Source organism: Aulonocara stuartgranti (assembly GCF_965226115.1).
Source record: "Aulonocara stuartgranti genome assembly, chromosome: 11".
In the NCBI taxonomy this organism is placed as follows: Eukaryota; Metazoa; Chordata; class Actinopteri; order Cichliformes; family Cichlidae; genus Aulonocara; species Aulonocara stuartgranti.
The window spans coordinates 20168028-20189270 of record NC_138947.1 but is presented as its reverse complement, the minus strand read 5'-3'; the positions used below and the strand labels follow the sequence as shown (position 1 = coordinate 20189270).

At 39.0% G+C, this 21243-nt stretch overlaps 2 protein-coding genes and 1 long non-coding RNA gene across 4 annotated transcripts; all 3 read right to left on the bottom strand.

The window, feature by feature from the left end:
* Positions 1–1400: 1400 nt before the first annotated feature.
* LOC309717125 lies at positions 1401–5506 on the bottom strand. Its single transcript, XR_014279624.1, has 3 exons — positions 5351–5506; positions 5097–5169; positions 1401–3015 (listed from the first exon to the last, which is right to left on the bottom strand). It is a non-coding gene; the product is annotated as an uncharacterized lncRNA (long non-coding RNA).
* Positions 5507–6236: 730 nt separating this feature from the next.
* Positions 6237–16268, bottom strand: LOC309717116 (persulfide dioxygenase ETHE1, mitochondrial-like). 2 transcript variants are annotated; one of them, XM_082551420.1, is made up of 7 exons: positions 15900–15947; positions 13961–14105; positions 11744–11892; positions 11456–11585; positions 11264–11353; positions 10840–10956; positions 6237–10680 (listed from the first exon to the last, which is right to left on the bottom strand). In XM_082551420.1, the coding sequence occupies exons 1-7, from the start codon at positions 15930–15932 to the stop codon at positions 10634–10636; spliced, it is 711 nt and encodes a 236-aa protein (XP_082407546.1). In that variant the 5' UTR covers positions 15933–15947; the 3' UTR covers positions 6237–10633. The 2 variants fall into 2 exon arrangements, with proteins under 2 accessions (XP_082407546.1, XP_082407547.1); XM_082551421.1 differs by having other exon boundaries at positions 9350–10680; positions 11744–11871; positions 15900–16268.
* An 838-nt stretch (positions 16269–17106) lies between these two features.
* Positions 17107–21237, bottom strand: LOC309717119 (persulfide dioxygenase ETHE1, mitochondrial-like). The gene is made up of 7 exons (XM_082551429.1): positions 20560–21237; positions 19807–19951; positions 18598–18746; positions 18328–18457; positions 18100–18189; positions 17668–17784; positions 17107–17574 (listed from the first exon to the last, which is right to left on the bottom strand). Exons 1-7 carry the CDS (start codon positions 20590–20592, stop codon positions 17531–17533), a joined length of 708 nt encoding a protein of 235 aa, XP_082407555.1. The 5' UTR covers positions 20593–21237; the 3' UTR covers positions 17107–17530.
* Between the last annotated feature and the right edge of the window lie 6 nt (positions 21238–21243).

Sequence of the window (21243 nt, the reverse complement as noted above, 5' to 3'; positions counted from 1 at the left end):
AGTTTCTCATTAAGTCTGAAAGCCGGAGCCAAGGTAACCTGATGATGTCATAAGTGCTGTTTTAATCAAACTGTAAATGAGTCAAAGTTGATATTATATAATGTTGAAATCAATAATGCTCCACGTGACGTGTAAATTGAAGAATAAAATGTATACCTCTGACCCACTGGTTTAACAAACAAAAGCTAACCTTATCTAAATTCAAATAATCTGTTCCTGAAACTGGAATATTTTTTCCTTTTGCTTATTCTTCAATTCAGCCGAGACTGGAGGCCACCCAGGGTTCTGCTCAAGATTTCTTCCTGTAAAGGGATCCTCCCAACCCCACCACCAAAACAGGGACTGAAAAGATCCCCACACCTCCCCTTGGAAGTTACACGTTCACTACGTATACACACATTTTACACACATGTGCTACTTTATTATTGGCTCAATCAGAGTCACGACATAAACTGAACCTTTAAGAACTGTAATACCAACAGCTTAATAAAACAGGGAGAGCTATGTCTGTCAGTAAGACCTTCTACTATGTGCATGTGTCAGTGCAACAAAATGACTGGCTTGTATGTTTTCTGTTTCAGCTTTGGATCATATTTAGTAGGTTTGCTGGATTTCTCTCCATAATAATAATGTAAGATTTATCTGACATGTAAAGTGCCCTAAGTGACTGTCATTATGAAGTGGAGCTTTATGGTTAAAACTGAATGTAACAATTGAAAAGAAACTGAATGACGCTATTCCTCCCTCTCCTCCTTATCGGGGTTCAGGTGTATAAGCAGCCACCTCCTTTAACTCATTCTAGGGTACACTGAGGCATTCCCAAGCATGCTGAGACACATAATTACCCCACCATATCTTGTGTGGAGAGATTATGTCTGTGTCTGTTCCAGGGCCTTCTGCCTGGAACAGACACATGCCCAAAACACCACATATAGGAGGTGTCCAGCAGGCATCCAAGTCAGATGTTTGAATTACCTCAACTAGCTCCTTTTGACATGGAGTAGTAGCAACTTTACCCTTTCCTAATGATTAAGCTCCATCCGTTAATTGCCATCTTATCGTGGGGGAGGGGTTGGCGTACTTGCTTGATCCCAGGAGCTATGTTTTCTGGGGCAATTTGCCCCCCAGTAAGGTCTAAATTGGTCTTAGGTGTGCCCAGACTAAGAGACATTCAGGGGGGAAAAAAAAAACAACCTTAGGAAGAAGTAGTCAAGGTCAACTACTAATCGGCCTGCCATAGGGTTATCATTGCTCCACCCCAGAGCTTCATGGACTTGGTTCAAGGGTGGGTGCTTGCAGGGGAGTGGTTGTCAGGCCTTAGCCTATGGAGTCTGGCTAGGAACAGCACAAAAGCTGTGCATCCATCAACTGCAGGAGGAACACGGAGCACAGAGGTAATAGGAGTTTGATTCCTTTTTGATGGTTCTAAGGAACTGAATACAGTACATAGTGTGGAGGAAAACCATTTGTTCATTTTGACTCTAAACTCAGAGCTGCCTGTGACAGGTTTACAATTCATTCCAATAACACTCCAAAATGACCTTGTCCTCATCCGGACCCCTCATTAGTAAGTGGCTAACGAAAAGTATGGGGATAACCACAGTGTGCACAAAACCATAAAGTCAACACTGACAAGAGCAATATTCCACTAGCTGTTCAGGACAAAAGAGCTCTGACCATGGCATGCCCTGTGTGGGTGTGAATGCTGATTACAGCCTGTCACTGTGTGTTCAATGCAGGAGAACTATAGTTTAAAACGTCAAATTAATCCACACGAGGAAGGCTTAGAGGTGAACTCACTCAGTTCATTCATAATAGTATAACAATGCAGGTCTGAGCGATAAAAGTGCATCAGCTTCAAACTAATTTTACAGACACAATTAAAAAAAACTGAGAAGCCAGATCCTTTTGAATGAGTAGGAGCTGACCCAGCTTATACAGTGACAGTTTGATTTTCAGCAGTTAATATTTGCCCAGGCAAACAACAACTGTAGGGAATTTATAGGATTTTATATACTAAACTGGGTATGATCAAAACACCTACCTGTGCAAGTTTTTAGAGCAGAACAATTAAGAAGAAGCAATACTTTTAAAATTTAAACTCAAAAACATCATTAATTCTGTCCATTTAAAGGATCTGTAAGTTATAAAATCAGTTTGGCTTTCCAAAATATACATACACTGTGACTTTACACTGCATGGTAGCGTCTTGTACATTGGCATGACACAAATCAGAAGTGCATGTTCAATGGCCATCATAAAAGGCTTCTCCAGTTAGTTGCTGTCTCTCATCTTTCGAAGGAAAAACATCAAAACCAGCCATTAAGCCTTGCGACCTATTAGGACAAGTCACATATTCTTTTTATTAGCCACAATTACAGGCTGTGGCTTCGATCACACAGTCCAAATCACCAGACCTTATAGGGTTCTGCTCAATGGCAAGCCTGACATCATTACATCACTATCTTATTCATAGAAGGTTTCCAGAGAACAAAAATAAATTTCCTATTTTATTGTCAAAAATGTAAGCACAGAAGTCCCACTTTTTACCACTTACTCGCACTGGCCCTGCTACACTCTCTGGCTCGCAGCAAAGGAAAAAACAACAACAAAAAAAACACTTAAAGTGATGGTCTCATTTTAGAAGAATGAATTTTGGTTGGAAAATCTTTTGTTTAGTGTTCCAGTGCTGGCTTCAGCCAGAGTGCAATAGGTACTGCTTTATATGTGTGCAATGCACATTTTAAATGTTTATGCACACTCATTAGCCTTCATGAAGCAGAGGAAAAAGTATTTGTGGACATTTGGGCCAAAAGCCTACTGAAATTTAACAGAGTGAATCCTGTGGATGACTGCAGCAATCTCTGGATCTGCTGCATATGGCTCCTGCTGGCTCAGCACAGAGGACCCGAAAGCTGTCATCGCCACACAAGTTTCTGAGCAGGAAGAGCAGGTGAAAGCAGTCCTGGCCGTCACCCAGCTGTTAAGTGTGGAGCGGTCTATCCTGCCTGACACCTGGGTTGGCAACGCATATAACAAAAGCAGTGATGCAGCAAAAAAAAAAACAACAACATAGACTTCTGCATCTGAATTATGTATTTCACTTATGAAAAATGGGCTGACTAGAGAAGAAAAAAAAACTGGGAAAAGCAACTGTTACTGGAAATCTCACTGCAGAACCACTGTTGTTTACACATTCCAGTGGAAAATTTCTTGACCAGCTAATGTCAGGTTTAGATATTTTTTAGTGATGGCAATGGGAACTTGACAAGATGAAGCTTTTTTAAAATTAGTTTCAGTTGTCATTCGTACTTTCCAGATTGTGCGAGGCATCCTAGAGAATGAAAATGCAAGGCTCTTCTTCAGAACTTGGCTTCGAGATCAGAAAAAAACAAAGTAGAACAAACAGATAAGTGGTTTCTGTAGCCAAGTATGGGCTCAATTTTAAATGCTTTAATCCAGTGCCAACACTATGACAAAGTATTGTTGCGAGTACTTCAAATACTGTGTTTGAGGGATAAAAGATATCTAATATAAGCTCTCTAAACAATAAAGGAATCTATCTAATATAAGAAATAAACAGACAAGATTATGAACTTTCCATTTAGCTTTTTTAGCCAATATTGTTTTGTTTTCTGAACTTTCATATGGGTTTTTTCTGCTTGTAATGAGCCCTAACTGAGCAGAAACATGGTGAATTATTTTAAATCAGGATATTATTCAGAGGTCAACATTATTCTTCTCACTTAAAGATAGTTTCAACAAGTCAACCTCTGTTTACTGAAACACAACAGCTGAAATCAGGAGAAGGAGAGAGCACATTATAAAAAGTTGAAAAATATATTGATGCATCATCTTCAATGTAGTGCTGCAACCGTTAGTTGGGCAATCAGTTGGTTCTAAGCTTTGGTAATTTACAATAAGTAAACAAAAGGAAAGTAAAACTCATGTGTCCAACAAAATGTGGATTTTCCACTCTTCTCGGTTTTTAGAGTGTTCGTAAGACTAAAACTTTACTGCAGAAACTGATGAAATTATGATTGTCATGTTACATTTCTTTTAGCCAGACTTTAAAAAAACAGATTTTGGATTTTGAAACCCACGTGTCATGATGGCAAGAATCCTCATTTTCAAAATCCTGATTTTGTGATCACTGTCACACAGTGTATTAGAAGACGTTACTAGTAACACCTGAGCTTTGTCGCAAGTTCACAGCTGCACTCAAACTAAAATACTGTATATCACAAACAGAAAGCACGCTTTCTCTTAGCCACACAGCCATCTAACTGTTGCCTTAAATAAGACCCACACATTAGAAAGTCAAAGTATAAAGCAAATGCAGGCATTAAGGTATAATGTGAGAAAATCTCTCAAGGCCCTTGTGATTTATCTGCTACTGTGTTTCAGTTCCTGGCATCAAGGCAAGTTCAACTGTATTCACAGCAGTACTTTGGTCTGAGTAAACCTGTGGGAACTGTGATGCAAGGAGTTATCCTTTAATGACTACCCGGGACACTGGGCTCAGACACAGATTTGTCAAATGTGCATTCAGACAAAACATGTGTGATTGAGACTGGGGAGTAAAAGCCAAAGGCAGAAGACTCCAGACAACAAATCCTCACAATCCCACCTCAGCCCGCTCTCCCACCCACTGTTTACTTTGAGTGCTGATGGAACGATAAAAGGGGAGGTATCCCCGGGTCGTTGTAAACAAAAAGGGGAAATTTATATAAACTCTGTGAAATTTATCTCAGAGGACATTGCTTTGGATATTTTTAAAGATAAGACGTGAGTCAAAGCGTGGGATGAAACATTACGAAACACTATCATTTTATTAACGCAGCCCAGGTTTCAAGCAAGAGGACAGTTTTGCTTTGAGGAAACTGTGTTAATTTCTCTTTTGTTCTGAGTGGAGAGATTATATACTCTAGAGATGGTCGCTGGTAAGTTGGTAACAGCACAGTAATGTCAAGATTGAGGTTTAAACACAGCCTGCTTAAGGCTCTCTGCCAAGAGCAAAAACTGTGTGCTGGAGAGGTCTGCTGACTTGCTGCTAAACAACAAAACCGATTCAAAAACAAAAATACGGCTCTTACCTGATAAACGTGGTCCAACTTCAGCAAGACATGCGGGTCCTCTGACGAGTCATAGCATAGTGACAAAGCCGGACTAAGTCAGAAGGGAAAACACGAGAGGGGGGAAAAAAAACAGCGAAGAGTCACTTCAGTAAACTTTTTTTGAACGCTGTTTCACTTTCAGGTACTGTCAGCGTTACTTTGACCTCGCCAGCTGCTGTCTCTGTTAAACCGACGCTCACTTTATCGCATTTTTTCTGGTGTTTAATCCTCACCTGGTTTGATTCAGTCCCTTCCCAGCAAAAAGAAAAATAATGACAGATGAGCGCGAGCGGTTTGTCGGCACCAACAGGTGAAAGCACGCGGAGGAGGGCGACGACAGAGAAGGCGGATGCCGACTAATTAAAGTGTTAAGGCTAGCGGTAGTCACAAACCAGTATGCATACCTTTTTTCTCGACAGACCTCACACCCGGTTTCTTCGCTGTGGAGACCTCAGGGAGAGTTTCGTTCAAGTCTGGCACTGAAATGGGATTTCTATTCTGGGAACTGACCGGGTTTTCTCATTGTGGAGTGATCTGGGCATGCTGCCATACTCTGCGAAGAGACTACTTAAATACATTTGATGACATGCTCCTGTGGGAATAATATAATAATATACTGATACAGAAGAGGCTGAAACAACTGCACAGGCTCCAATTTAGTTCTGAGAAGCATGGTCGGATTAACTCCCTAGGGGGGGGCCTAATTTTGTGACAGATTTGTCCAAATTTGTCACCAAATTCATGAAACAGCCAGTTTAATCTAATAATTTGTGCTTCTGAACAAAAGTTGTCCAAACTTGACCCCCATAGTTTAATTTAACTGAACACAAGTTTAATATCTATGGTGTCCAGGTATACAGGGTGAAGAATTTCCCCTTTTGAAAAGATTTTTTACACCCTCTTAATAAAACTACATGGTTGGGTTTTGTACATTTAAAAACCTCGGTATGATCTTGTGATACTTGGTTAGGTTCAGAAAAGAGGTCGTGGTTTGGGTAAAAATGCAACAGTTGCAGTTTTTTCTTTTGAAAGGTTTATTTTCTTGGTTGCCAGGGTGACACTAGACCACTGCAGCAGGCAAGACATTTCATACTTAAGTACATTAGTCTCAAAGTTGTGCTTAATGTAATGAAAAATAAAAGTGGCAGTTTATGTGCATGTACACGAATAAACAGATTGCTTTTCCATTATTGTTTTGAGACTTTCTTGAACCTGCACACAGATAATAGATACTTCATGGGGTATGATAGCTAAGTAATTTTGCTTCATTTGATACATATTTCCAAAAAATTAATCAAATTATTTAAACCCAAATCATAAGGAGGGGTCTCTGGTCATCTCTACATTTTGGTAGCCTACCCTTGCAGGGTAGGAAAGGAAGGCTTCGTTTTGTTATAATATAGAACAAAGACATAAAACCTCCATAAAGTGTCATCAGAAGCATGTCAACAGACCACAGGGTTCTACATGATCTCGTAAAAGTTATTCTTTTATTAAAGTTGATTAAAAACAGGGGCCTTGGGATGCCAATATGTTCACCAGATTTTGGGGTGTGTGGAACACAGGAATCATAAAACACTAACACATAAACAGTTTAAAACTACATGTTCACACTTTAAATTCCTAAAAAGGTTCCTGAAAATAGTCATACATATACAAATGATGACCATCAAGACACAAAGGCTCAGAAACTTAAGCTTGTGCTACAAAAAATAACCCATTGACCTAAATCACTGTGCATATGCAAAAACATATGTAGTACTGTAAGAGCATATCTATGTCTGCTTTCTGGCAGATTTCTACTCATCCTTGTAGAGACTGAAATACCATGAAATATTAAATCTCTGACATGTTACTGTGATTCAGTATGCTACTTGGTGAGCAGAAAATGCTAAAACTCTAGTTACTTATAGAACATAAAATAGCACACTGAACTCTGGACCACAAATTTACTTCCGCATGTTAAATAGTGACTTTTCCCAGAGGCAAAATCCACTCCCTTCACTCTGAGGGCTTTATCACCCTGACTGGCCTCTTTACACATCTTCTTGTGAATGAGCCGATAGTGTAATAGATTCTTTCCAGTGACATGTGGCTGTGTGAGAAAGAATGGGCAGCAGGTTAATAGTGACATAGTGTAAGTGGATTGAGAGGGAGCGGTTAAAAAAAAAAACACTGGCTGGCAGATGGGTGAGAAAGAGTGGGTGAAAGGACAGCTGGCACATTGATTCCTAGCAGTAAAAGAGCAAAGACAACATTTTACGTTGCAAAGTAACATATCTTCAGCCTGATGGCAACAATAGTCACATACACCTCCTGCTTTGAATAAAGAACAATGCAGGTGTCTGTCAGCGAGTATACGAGGTGAGGTGGAATAATAATAATGCTGTTTGTCTGGAAGGCAGACAGAGACAGCTGCTAGATGGTGCTTAACAGTGTTAACTTGCATGAAATAAAGCAACACCCAGCAAAAGCAAAGTTTTCTGTAACTTACATGTTTTCCTTTAATATTAGTAGGAACATCAGTAGGAATTGGATCCAATATACGTCAGACCAGTATAGTGTAACAGGACCATATTGGACTCTTATCATTAGATAGAACTCACTATTCCAGTACTGTTTCATTAACAAGTATTTGTTTGCTTAGTAAAATCAGAAAATTGTTCTATAAATAATCGGACTGCAACGATACACAAAAATCACGGTTCAGTTCGATACTTTGGTGTCACGGTTCGATATTTTTTCGATACAAAAAAATGTTCATGCCTTTTCAATTTGTCATTTATTAAAATTAAAAATATATTTTAACTCAAAAGTACAGTTTTTAAATTTAATGTTGCTGAAACAACAAAATAACAAAAAAAAGAAATCTATCTGATCAAGAAATCACTCATCTTTGGAAAAGAGTTTATTACAGAGAAATGGGTCTTTCCAAAATAAAAGCTATACCATATGCTTCTTCTGGGCTATATTCTCAGCAGCATATTAAACATATCAGGTCCCCATAAGGAGAATCATGTGCTAACGGCTGTCTAAATGACTCGGTAAAGTTTGTAACATGCGTGCTTGTTGTTTTTGTCTGCTTCCACTTGTCTTTGCACTAGGATGATGTCGGCGTAAATGTGCAGTCATATTCTTTGTGTTCCCACTAGTGCTGTCAGCGTTAATCTCGTTAAAATGACGTTAACGCCATAACGCGGCAAATCTTCGTTAACAAGTTACCGTGGATCGCCCCGTGCGTGGGGCTGGACGGCAACACGTTAACAAGCTAACTGCGCTAACGCACTACTTCCCACCAATTGCGCATTGCGTGGCACATCCGATATACTGTTTTGCTTTTGTCCATGACGCGCTTACCATCAGGGTCATGCTTCACATGAAAACCAAGATAGTCCCAAAGGCCAGATCTGAATGAGGGTGGGAGAGGTTCAATTTCGGCTAGCGTTGAGGCAGTTACCATGTTGCAACGAGCTTAGCTTCTGTCTTGCTAGCTTGCACTGCGCTGAGTGGCTCTGCACTCGACAGTGCAGCCTAGGCGGAGTAGTCAAACGCAGATCCACTGAGCGCTCAACACAGACAGCATCGTCAGAAGAAAAGTTGATAAAATAAATAAAGAAAATTGTATTGTTCGATACATATGCGTACCGAACCGAAAGCACTGTATCAAACGGTTCAATATCGATACGAGTATCGTTGCACCCCTAATAAATAATAATCCATTTGCTGTTTAGATTTTTCAGTTTCCTGCTGATAGGAGTGCACTGTTGTCCTCATGTTTTAGACCTGTGCAATTCACTGTGTAAAACCAAAGAACTTTTAGTAACTTACCTGGATGCTTATTTTGAAGCACTGGTTTAAATTCATCTTAATGTCATTAATCACCATGAAAACTATACAAAAGTGGCAGTTTAACTTCTTTTAGATTTAACTTGAGTGCCATGTCTCCTCTTCTTATACCTCTATATGTCTCTGGTTCAACTCATCAGATAGTTTTTACTGTGTTAGTAACAGGCTACTATAGCATTTAATCTGGATTGATGGCACAACCTTAAACATCACACATGCTTCATAATTCTATATCAGTGCATCTTGTTTAGGTTATCTCTTTGTAAACAGACGGCTCTGCAGAATCATGCTGGACTAGAAATAGTGCTCTTTGGGATATTATTGTTGTATTATTAAGAAAAGTTTAAGGGCTATTCATGTGATTTAATTGCACTTATATAATGTAGAGGTATTTAAAAATGGTCAGACATACATTTTGACTATTATTCCCTGCAGATGTGACTAAATTTTCCATAATGCTACTCAAAGCATGTATAATGTTGTATACAAGAGACTTGGGAAACATGGTAGATTCCAATTGTTCATTTTACCAGGATGGTTGTGTCTTTTTTTAGCAGGCTATTTGAGAATACAAATACAGTAGAACACAATTTTCATTTATCTTGAACTCTGTTTTGTTTAATGACGGTCTTTGAGTATGGAGCATTCGTATGTTTTTCAGACTACTGGAGATTAAAAGTGCCAAACCACTTAGAAATGCCAGATGTATCAACAATAATGATTCATCTTTACAAATAATCTGTTAATTGTGGAAGTTCCTCAAACAAGTGCAGGCACTTGAAAACAAACATTTTGACTCAGGCCCCCAGAGGCTCAGGATCAATCCTCAGATGATCACACAGCTAACTCCCACATGTAGAAGTTTCTGTGACTGAGTCAGAGGGCAGCACGCCCAAACAAACCTGTCTTGCGGGCTGATGATCTGTTAACTATGAGAACAGCTTGCACAGTCATTGGAAAATCTGGAAGCAGTTCTGAATCCTGGCATGAGCTCACTTTTTTGTACCTTCCTCTGATCATAAGAAACATTAAAAAAAAATCAAATTCCTGTTGGACATCTAAAGGAACTTATGAGATCACAAACAGATTGCAATGGCACATTGTGCAAGGAAAACTTGCCTTTATTGATTGTGAATGCAAATAGTGTAGTTTTAGTTCCCTGCTATGCAAAAAAGCCATTGCCTACACAAGACTGAAAGAGTGTGTGTGCATGCCTGCGTATCCTTGGCTAGGGGAGACCGGAACCACTGAAAAGGCCATGTGGAAGAACTCATTTGTCCCAGTTAAGCATTCATGAATACTAAATCAAACCTTGAATGGAACATTCCTACCCCAGTTTTCCTGCTCATAAATTTCCTTCCCAATTCACAATAACACAGCTGAATGAACTACTTACATAAAAATGTAAACAACTTTACACCATTAACAAAGTATACTATTACCGTTTTTAAAATGCATTCATAAACAGCTAAAATAAATATAAATATAAATTTTTAAATATACTGTAAGTAGCTTAACAAAAAATGATCACAACAGTTCAAAAATTAACTTTTACATTTACACAGGGAACCACAATAGAGCACTCTGAGATAAGCAATTTCGATTAAAATGTAAATATCAATCATTTTGTGGTGGTGCTCAGGACTTTAGTAGAAGCCTTTTTCATCCATTCAAATGCTGTGCACTCCACAAACTAGATTAGCAGGCACTGAAATATCTGCAAAAGTAGATGGAAAATGTGTTTTTAGTAAATGTGACATTTGATGTAGCCAAACCAGTGCAAAACCATCTTCTTTAGGACATGACTTAAGAATTGTGTTTACTAGCAGACAGAGGTGGTTGTTGGCTGAAATCCTGATGCCACTGTCTTTCATACCTATTTTTTTAGGCTTAGGGAGGTTCAGGTTGTTCATGATCTCCACAAACTCCTCCATGCTCTTAGTCAAGCGTGGGTTATACTTGCGCTCCTCGCCCACTGTAGAAACCGTCTGACCTAAAATGCAAAATTAGATGCAGACCAGCATGACAGTTTTAGTTTTTGTAGTTCTAAATTCTGCCAGATGTTAAATCTGAACAATTAAAATATTTACAAAGAAACAACATGCTTCTGACACACAACACATGCACTGTAAAAACAATATATATACTACATCTGTACCAGTTCCTATGAGTGGGAAACTAATGGCCGATGTGGCTGAGCTTCAAATCTGTGCTGTTCGAAATTATTCACATCAGTGACTCTTAAGATACGCAATACACATTTACAAACATTTGCGTGTGAATGTGTGTTTTTAGCCAACCTAAGTAATCATGTGCTGGGTAGATGAGGCACTCATCAGGCAGGGTGAAGATCTTCTCATGGACTGAATGGTAGAGCTTTTTGGCACAACCTTTAGAAGAATAGCTATAAATCAGACAATTGCAATGGAAAACATATGAAACACTGCCCCCTTGTGTTCATTTAGAAGAACCACAAAAGAGTGCATGCATACCCTGCTGGAAGTCTGTCCTTCCACAGCCTCTAATGAGGAGAGCGTCACCAGTGAAAGCCATGCTCTGATCCCCAGTTACCAGGGTTATACACCCATCAGTGTGTCCTGGTGTCTCTTTCACAGTCAGAGACTAAAGAAGAGAAAAGACAAGTGTCATGTTAAATCAGTTTTATCAAGCAAACAAAACCAAACAGGTATCAAATCAAAGCATGTCAAATCAGTTTTATCAAGCAACTGTATACAACACCTACAAACACTATTATAAACAAAGAGTGGTTTTCTTCTTACGTGTCTTCCAAAGGGGATATTGTCTCCCTCTGTTAAGTGGATGTCAGCAGTGGCACCACTGAACTTGGAGATGGCACTCTTCAGTCCAGCCACTCTTTGCTTCATCAGGCCAGTGCTTGTTATGTGGTCTGCGTGGCAGTGGGTGTTAACTACCAGAAAAATCACTGCATTTATCACCAATTGAAAGATTTAATATTGATTCTTGGTATAAACTTATGCAATGTGTATTAGTGATGGGTCGTTCGCGAACGAAAAGGCTCTTAGAGCCGGCTCTTTGACGTGAACGACGCGAGCCGACTCCTTATCGCGAGCCGTCACGTGGTTTTTTGTTTTTTTTTTCTCTCAGCCTCTCTCTCGCACTTTTTTTCCGCTTCACTCTGCACGCGAGCCTTGTGCTTTATGCTGGGCAGAGGGGGGAGGGGCGGTAGTTACACTCAGTAGCACAGGAACAGAGCCAGAGAGAGAGAAAGAGAGGCAGGGACAACAACATTAGAAAGGTATAGTAATCATCCACAACTATTTTCGGTTGCAGATGATAAAGGATTCAGAAAGTTTATTCATGCAGGTCCATATGACAGAGAATGTGCATGTTCTTTTAGTTTTCATATTATAATTTATATTTAATTGTGTTGTGGTTTGCAGTGTTTTGTGTTCTTTTCACTTTAAATTTGTGAAAGGAAAAAGCTGAAAATGTAAATAGTTAAAACTTGAAATGTGAATAGTTGATTTTTATATTATATGATTTATTTATTACATTTTATGTGGAGTGAATAAATAAAAGTATATTTACGGTGGCCCCTAGAGACAAAGCACATACAAACTTCAAATCACGTACGAACTCTGAAGCATGTACAAACTCCAAAACACGTAAAAACACGTACAAACTCCAAAACACGTAAAAACTCCAAAACACGTAAAAACACGTACAAACTCCGAAGCACGTAAAAACTCAGAAGCACATAAAAACTCAAAACACGTACAAAAGACAACAGAAGTGCTCCAGGATGCTGGGCGCAGTGTTGAGCCTTTGTTATCTTGTGGCTACACAAGCCAGCAAGTACCAACGACCGGATTTGGTGTGTCGTAGTAACAGGTAAATGAACTTTTTTTAAAATTATTTGAATATATATATGAGTGCCTGTGTATAAATACACAAACAATACACACATGCTTTCAATTGTGTAATTTAAGTGATCTAGTAGCTCTGCTTTGGAAGTTCAGTTCATGCTAGAAATGTGTTTTGGAGTTTGTACGTGTTTTGTCTCTAGGGGCCACCGCATATATTTATATATAAACATATATAAATAAAACCACTTGTTTTTATGTTAGTAATTCCTTTTGTGCATAATTTTATATTATTGTTAATAATAAATTAATTAAAGCAACAAAACAACCTGAAGAGCCGGTTCGGAGCCGAAAGAGCCGGCTCTTTTTAGTGAGCCGAACCGAAAGAGCCGGATCTCTAAAAAGAGCCGGAAATCCCATCACTAATGTGTATATAGGCGAGACAGTCAATGTCCAGTTTATTAAGCACACTGGTTTCATCGCTCGTTATCGCTAATACCCAAGCAGCCAATCACATGGTAGAAAATTAATGTGTTTCGATATCTAGGCATATTCAAGCCAACTTACTGGAATTCAGACTGAGCATCACAGTGACGACCAAAGGTGATTTAGGTGACTTTGAATGCAATACGGTTGATCGTGTCACATGGGCTTGTCCACCACTCATTACAAGCAAGTTATGTGGAAGATGTGGTGGAGATCATGGATGTACCGCTGACAAATCTGCAGCAACTGCGTGATCTTATCATGTAAATACAGATTAACATCTCTGAGGTATGTTTTCAGCACCTTGTTGAATCTATCCCATGAAGAATTAAGGCAGTTCTGAAAGCTAAAAGGATTCAGACATAGTACTAGCAATGTGTATCTAATAAACTGTCCAGTCAGTGTATGCTTTAAATTCGGCCTTTTTTAATTATTATTTTTAGACATATGCCCGCAGCCTTGTCTGCTATTGTCTACACTAAACAACGGTCACGGGGCAAGGAACGGACACACAGTTATTTCTTGCTCACTGCCATACAGATTAGTCTAATATTACATTTATGTTGCCCCTAATGTAAATGTATTTACAACATGGAGAAGATAGGACAAACATTTCATACAACTGTCATAATTTATCGTTTAACTCTACCCTGGGAAGGTAGATACCTGCCACTGTTAGACTGAGTCCAAGTTCCTTTATGAGCTTCAGGTCCCGGTCAATGGTCTCCAGCACAGGATCAATGATGACAGCCTCCTTGGTGTTCGTGTCTGCAAGCAGGTAGGTGTACGTGCTGCTCTCTGACTCAAACAGCTAAATGAAAAAGAAAACAGAACAGTGAACAAAGCACAGGTGTGATTCAGCAATAAATAATAACAGGAAAGGCACAGTAAACATCGTGTCCTCACCATACTTAGACAGGGTGTGTCTGACACAACAAAAGATAATAAGAGACAGAACAGATCACGGTATGAACTACAGTCAACAGTCACTTTATTAGGTATATCTTGCTAGTAACACCCCCTTTTGGCTTAAAAACTGCCTGAATCCTTTCTGGCATAGACTCAGTAAGGTGTTAGAGATATATTGCACCACACTGACATGATATCATCACATAATTACTGCAGATTTGTTGGCTGCACATCTGAGATTCGAATCTCCTATCCCAAAGGTGCTCTACTGCATTGACATCTGGTGACTATGGAGTTTACCTGAGTACAGTAAGCTGATTTTCATGTTCAAGAAACCAGTTTAAGATGATATGAACTTTGTGACATGCAGCGTTATCCTGCAACCATCCAAGTATGGGTATGCTGTCGTCAAAGATGGATGGATAATGATCAGCAACATAACTCAGGCAGGCTGTGGTGTTTAACAAATTCTTTTAATCGATGGTTTTGTAGGGCAATCCATTTAAATCAGCCGTTTCTGTAACTTTCACATAAGCTTGTCTGCCACATTTAAAGACACTTAAATCACCTTTCTTCCACATTTTAATGCTCGGTTTTAACTTAAGCAGGTCATCTTGACGATCTACATACCTAAATGCACTGAGCTGCTGCCATGTGATTAGCCAATTAGATATTTGTGTTTGTTCAACAAGCAGGCCTCCGTATAGGGTCTGGTGAGTATCTCAGTAATCAATGCAAAATGTTTACTTCTTAAACATTTACCAAGTTACCCATTAATTCTGCGTTTATGACCACCTCAAAAGGAAATTGCAGTTGGCGACAGAATCACTTACTGATATACTTCCTCATTGTGATGTGTCTGGGCATATCACACAACAACTTGAACAATTGTTAAACAAGCAGGAGTTTTCTTTCTTGAAATGCCTTTTTTTAAAGATGGCATGTGATCAATTTATCAGCTGGTTTCAAATATTAGAATGAAAAAAATGTAGGGTCATGTAACACAGCAATTTTCATCACATGATGCATGCACATGAGGTATACTTCATTAAGCATTCCCATGCAAAGCTACTTTTTTGAAGACACATACTTTGCTGTTTTGCAGATATAGGTAGTAGTAATAGTGTAGCTATATGAATCATAAACCTGCTACTAATTTTTGTCACTTACTACAGATTAAAAGCGGTTTATAAAGTCATTCAGATCACACTGCTTCAAAGCAGGACCAGAAACAGTAACATAAAGCAATAGTAAATGTGGTTTTTAAAGGGGTCATTAAGTGATTTATATATCTCATGTATACTTTACACTGTAGCTGCGCTACTTTTATTTAAGTACATCTAACGCATTTCGTTTAGCAATTATGAAAAAGAAACTTCAAAACTTTTGGGACTTTTGCTCAGCCGTCATTTCCTTGTAATACCACTTTTATCAGGATGCAGGACACCACACAAGAGTCTGAAAATCCAAAATTTGTTTGGATAGACAGCTGAGCACAAAAACCCACCTGAACTTTAAAGGAACTAATGCAGAAAGGAACTTCATAGACAGAAAACAAGATGCTAACGGCTAAAGCTACCGAGCTCACTTCCCACAACCGGTGGTACAAAAAAACTACAAGTACTCTTGCCTCTTCGTTACCACGTATGGTTGTAAACAAACAGGAGCAAGCCATCAAAATATGCCGACAGACTACCTGTCTGAAGAGGAGCCCTTCCGTCTTTGCCATCCTGGCTCAGTGCGATCTGCTGGTAACCCGTAGCGTCTGAAAAACAGTGCTTCAACCGGGACAGACGCATCTGTTTTGTTTCCTAATTCGAGTCCCCTGCATTTGTCCTGAGTCGTCCCAGGAATGTCAACAAGCCACACCCAACAACAATCGTGGATCAGTGACCACACCCACCTACCTACTTACCTACTTCCCTAACATTGGCTGGTTTCGATATGGGCGACATGGGCCATTGCCCAGGGCGGAAGCGTGGTGGGGGCGGCATCATAGCATCGGCAAAAAAAAGTTGCTCGCACCCACGCTGCCCCGACATTATGTCAGCGCATTTTGGGGATTGCATGGGCACCGATCGGTCTTGCATTGCCCATTTGCGACGAGGTGCCCTCCATTTACGAGGTGCGGCTGCTGCCAGCTGCACAGGAAGGAGAGGGGCGGGACGGCGGGGGGAAGCCGGAGTACCCGGAGAGAACCCACGCAAACACGGGGAGAACATGCAAACTGAATTGAACTCAGGACCTCTTGCTGTGCGGCAACAGTGCGTGCCACCGTGCCACCGTGCTGCCCTGAAATAATATTAATAATAATAATTAAATGGATTTTATTTTAAAAGACTTTAACAGACCCTGTTAATAGTATAGACACAATAGTAGTCATAACAGGAACCAGTAAGGTAGCCACGGAATAGTTCATTAAATCCAGAAAGTCCAAGAGAGTCGTTTTCTTTTAGTATTGTAGATATGTGTGCCTATCAGCAAGTTTGCATGAAAGAGACTCTAAAACATTTGTTGAAGGCTGATTTTAATATTTATGTGATTTTATTTTAAAGGTCTATAAAATGTGGTGCCATTTACACAATAACAACTTTGTTTTAAAACTCCTTCACACACACCCATTGGATGAGCCATCATGAGCATTAAACTGAGAAAGTGTGGCATCACCACATATCTGTGGGGAACGGTTGCTATGAAAAACAAAATGATAGTAACTAAAAAATAACATTAATATAGTTTTTTTTCCTAAATTACTTAATGATTGGAATCCAACTGAAATACATGAAAAAGTACACCACCTTTCAATTCTAAGCTTTTACATATCACATTATAATTATCTGATCTCTAACAGTTCATGAAAGTAGATGAAATATAACCTCAGATGATCAACACAACACGACTGATTCAGTGTCATTATTTATTTAACAGAATCTAAACCAAGTTACAAAGTTTTTATAGTAAGCTTTTATGTCCTTCTATGCAAAAAAGCCTTTTCCTGCACAGAAGCTTTCATGATTACTAACCTAACCTTGAGGAGAATGTTCGTATAGGAACTTTCCTGCTCATAAGTAATTCATAACAAATCATCTGAAAAATTTGCTTACATTCAAGAAACTTTTTCTTACATAGATACATTTAAAATGTATTGAAATAGCAATTCAAGTATATACCTTATATATACCATACAGAATCATTAAAAATCACTTTATAGTAAACATTTTGACTAATGTCCCACAAAATAGAGATGCAAATGTTAATTACTCTACAATTATTACAATTATGTGTTTTCATTATTATCCTCTTGTGGAGCACATTCAGTCTACACATTTAGTCTTGCAGTCCACAAACCAGATTAGCAGGCACTGCAGTTGCTGCAAAAAAATAAAAACATAAATAAAGTGCTTTTTACTGGAAAACATAGTTGGTTGCAGAACTGTAAATATGATAGTTTATTTTTTTCTTACCCATTTTTTTGGGATTGGGCAGGTTCAGGTTGTTCATGATATCTGCAAACTCCTCCATGGTCTTTGTTAGGCGTGGATTAAACTTGCGCTCCTCGCCGACTGACGAAGCCATCCGACCTGAAACACAAAACAGATGGAGACCAGTGTATCAGCCAGATGCTACACCCTGGACATGTTTCCAGTCCATTTCAGAGCTAGAAAAAATGGAGCCGGCGCACAACAACTGCCCTGTAAAAACCTAAAAACAGAACATACTATACAGATTGCAGAGCACCTGTACCGACTCCTGTCAGCAGAAAACTAATGAATTTAATTTTGCTATGCTTTTATATATGATGTAATGCATACTGCTACACAATAGTACTATATAAACCATTCCCTTCAGTGACTTTGTAACATGTATAAATATTTGGGGATGTGTTTTCAGCCAACCTAAGTAGTCATGTGCTGGGTAGAGGAGGCACTCATCAGGCAGGGTGAAGATCTTCTCATGGACTGACTTGTAAAGCCTTTTGGCACAACCTTAAGAAAATAAGGCAAAGGTTAGACAACTGCAAAGGAAAACTGATACTGTACTCCCCCCTTTTCCAACAAGAATAAAAATCATAGAAACGCAAAATGAACAAAAACACAAGCATAAAGCCAAAAGAGTATGTGTACCCTGCTGGAAGTCTGTCCTGCCACAGCCTCTAATGAGGAGAGCATCACCAGTGAAAGCCATAGTCTGATCCCCAGTTACCAGCGTTATACACCCATCAGTGTGTCCTGGTGTCTCTCTCACAATCAGGCACTAAAGGAAGGAAAAGAAGAATGTCAAGGCATGATAATTAAATAGGTTTTATCAAGCAAATGCAACAAAAGGTTTTAGGTATTTACAAAATAACTGTACGCACACGATATTGCGAACAAATAATGTTTTTTTCTTCTTACGTGTCTTCCAAAGGGGATCTTGTCTCCCTCTGTTAAGTGGATATCAGCAGATGCACCACTAAGTTTGGAAATGGCACTCTTCAGTCCAGGTACTCTTTTCTTCATTGGTCCTGTGCTTGTTATGTGGTCTGCATGGCAGTGGGTGTTAACTATCAGCAAAATAAAGATAATGTAGGTCAATATAAAGCTGGAATATAATTGAGACTTGTGGTACACCCTCCAATCAGTTTAGCGAGTAGGGGGTTGGACACTTTTTTCCTTTTCAGAACACCTTTGATTCCTCGTCACACAGATTCAACTAAGTGTTAGAGATTTTGGTCCATGTAGCATGTAGGCATGACAACATCCCACTGTTACTGCAGATTTGTCAGCTACACATCCATGACGCTAATCTCCCTTTCACCACAGTCTATTGAATTAAGGCTGTGTGACTCTGGAGGCCATTTGAGTACAGAAACCAGACTTTGTGACTTGCGTTATTATGGTGATTGAAGCAGCCATCAGAAAATAGGTACACTGTGATCACAAAAAGATCGACATCAGTAACTCAGGTAGGCTGTGGGGTATAAACGATGCTTAGTTGGTAGTAACGGGCCGAAAGTGTGTCAAGAAAATATCACCCACACTACTATACCACCATCACCAGCAGCCTGAACTTTTAATAACAGGTCTTTTCATAATAATAATAATAATAGGTCGTTTGATTCATGTCGTTTATGCCGAATCCTGAACTAAACACTCAAATGCCACAGCAAGGTTTGTTCCAGTTTTCCATTGTCCAATTTTGGTGCAAATTATAGTCTTGGTTTATGTTCTTAGCTGACAGGACTGGCACACAGTGTGCTCGTCTGCTGCCGAAGCCCATATGCGTCAAGTTTCTTTGAATCACCTTTCCTCTTTTCTGATGCTTGGACTGAACTTCAGGAGGATATCTTAATGATGTCTACATGCGTAAATGCACTGTTTTTAAATATGTGTATTAAATAGGTGTATCCAATGAAGTGGCTGGTAAGTGTATTTCCAATTCGGAAAGATATATGTATTACACTAGCAGGAGTCCTTTCATACAAATAGCATTACCTACACTTAACAACGTTTTTGGGTCAGAAATAAACAATCATTTCTGAACCAGGTAAAATATTTATGCTGCTCCTAATTTGTATTTACAGGCTGAGAAAGATGGGATTCTGTGTTAATTTATGTAGTTACCTGCCACTGTCAGTTTGAGTCCAAGTTCGCTTACGAATTTCAGGTCCCTGTCAATGGTCTCCAGCACAGGATCAATGATGACAGCCTCCTTGGTGTCTGCGTCTGCCAGCAGGTAGGTATATGTGGAGCTCTCAGACTCAAACAGCTAAATGTTGGAGGGGAAGCACAAAGCAGTAAACAGCAATAACTAACAGTAAATGGGAGCGGTAGTAAAGGTTACATTATTATCATTTCTCCTCACTTGTGTTTATAGATAACGTGTGCTTTGTGTGTCTACGGTAGCCAAAGAGAGACATTTTCATACGAAGCTTGAAATAAAGTATTGCACTTTGTACTCCACCACATTTATTCAGAAGCTATTAGCATTAGTTATATGGCAGGGATATAAATTATTAATCAACAAATAATTTCTATTTTAGATTAAGATGCAGAGCATCAAGTAATTCAGATTTGTTCTTTCATCAACTTAAAATATCAAACATATTAACAATATGATATGCATCTCTGAAGTGGGTAATTTGAGCAGGTTTTCTTTCACTTAAGGTACTTTATAGTGATGCTATTGCTTTTTAGACAAACTTTTTATATTTTGTTTTCTGCACTCCTACTTCCACTTTAGTAGAATATATAAACACATCTTCCACCATTATGTAAACTGGTTAATCTAAACTCAACAATTTTGAACAATATTTCTTTTTTCAGGACAGATCGTTTTAAACAAGTGCAGAACATCCAAATATGATGTGAACATACCTGTCTGAAGAGGAGTCCCTTTACCATTGCCATCCTTGCACAGTATGAGCAGCTGGTAACCGGCAGCGTTTTAATCGGGACAGAAACACAAACTCTGGGTTGCTGTGTAAAGCATGACTATTTAAAACCCTAACCACACCTACCTGCCTACCTACATACCTGCCTACCTGCCTTGGTAACGCCCCCAAATTAGAATAATTTTCAGAAGTCATCATGATAAAAAGGAAGAACATCACGTACTGCACACTATCTTTATGATCATCATCAATAAAATTATTGTTAATAATATTACTGATAATAAGATGAAGAAGAATTTAAACACTTTTAAGTGTTTTACTTTTATAAAAGTTCGACTTAGAGAAGTATCTTTGCTGTTACAGCTTTTTCCCCATATACATTTTTCAGTCACACTTCTCCTTATAATGGCTCTCTAATTAAACTAATTTTAATGCAAAGTCACTCAAGGTCACAGACCACTGCGGCTCGCCGTTTTATTGGGAACAACCACAACCATCCATTTAATAATGCTCGTATCAGTACATCTTGTTTTTTTTAGCTATTCACTGATTGTGAACTTGACCACAAATAGCATGCTCTGGGTCAAGCAGAGATAATGTGACTTTTATTTTAGATTACACAGACACAATACTGAATCCTAGATTTTACAATATGCTACCGGTACTC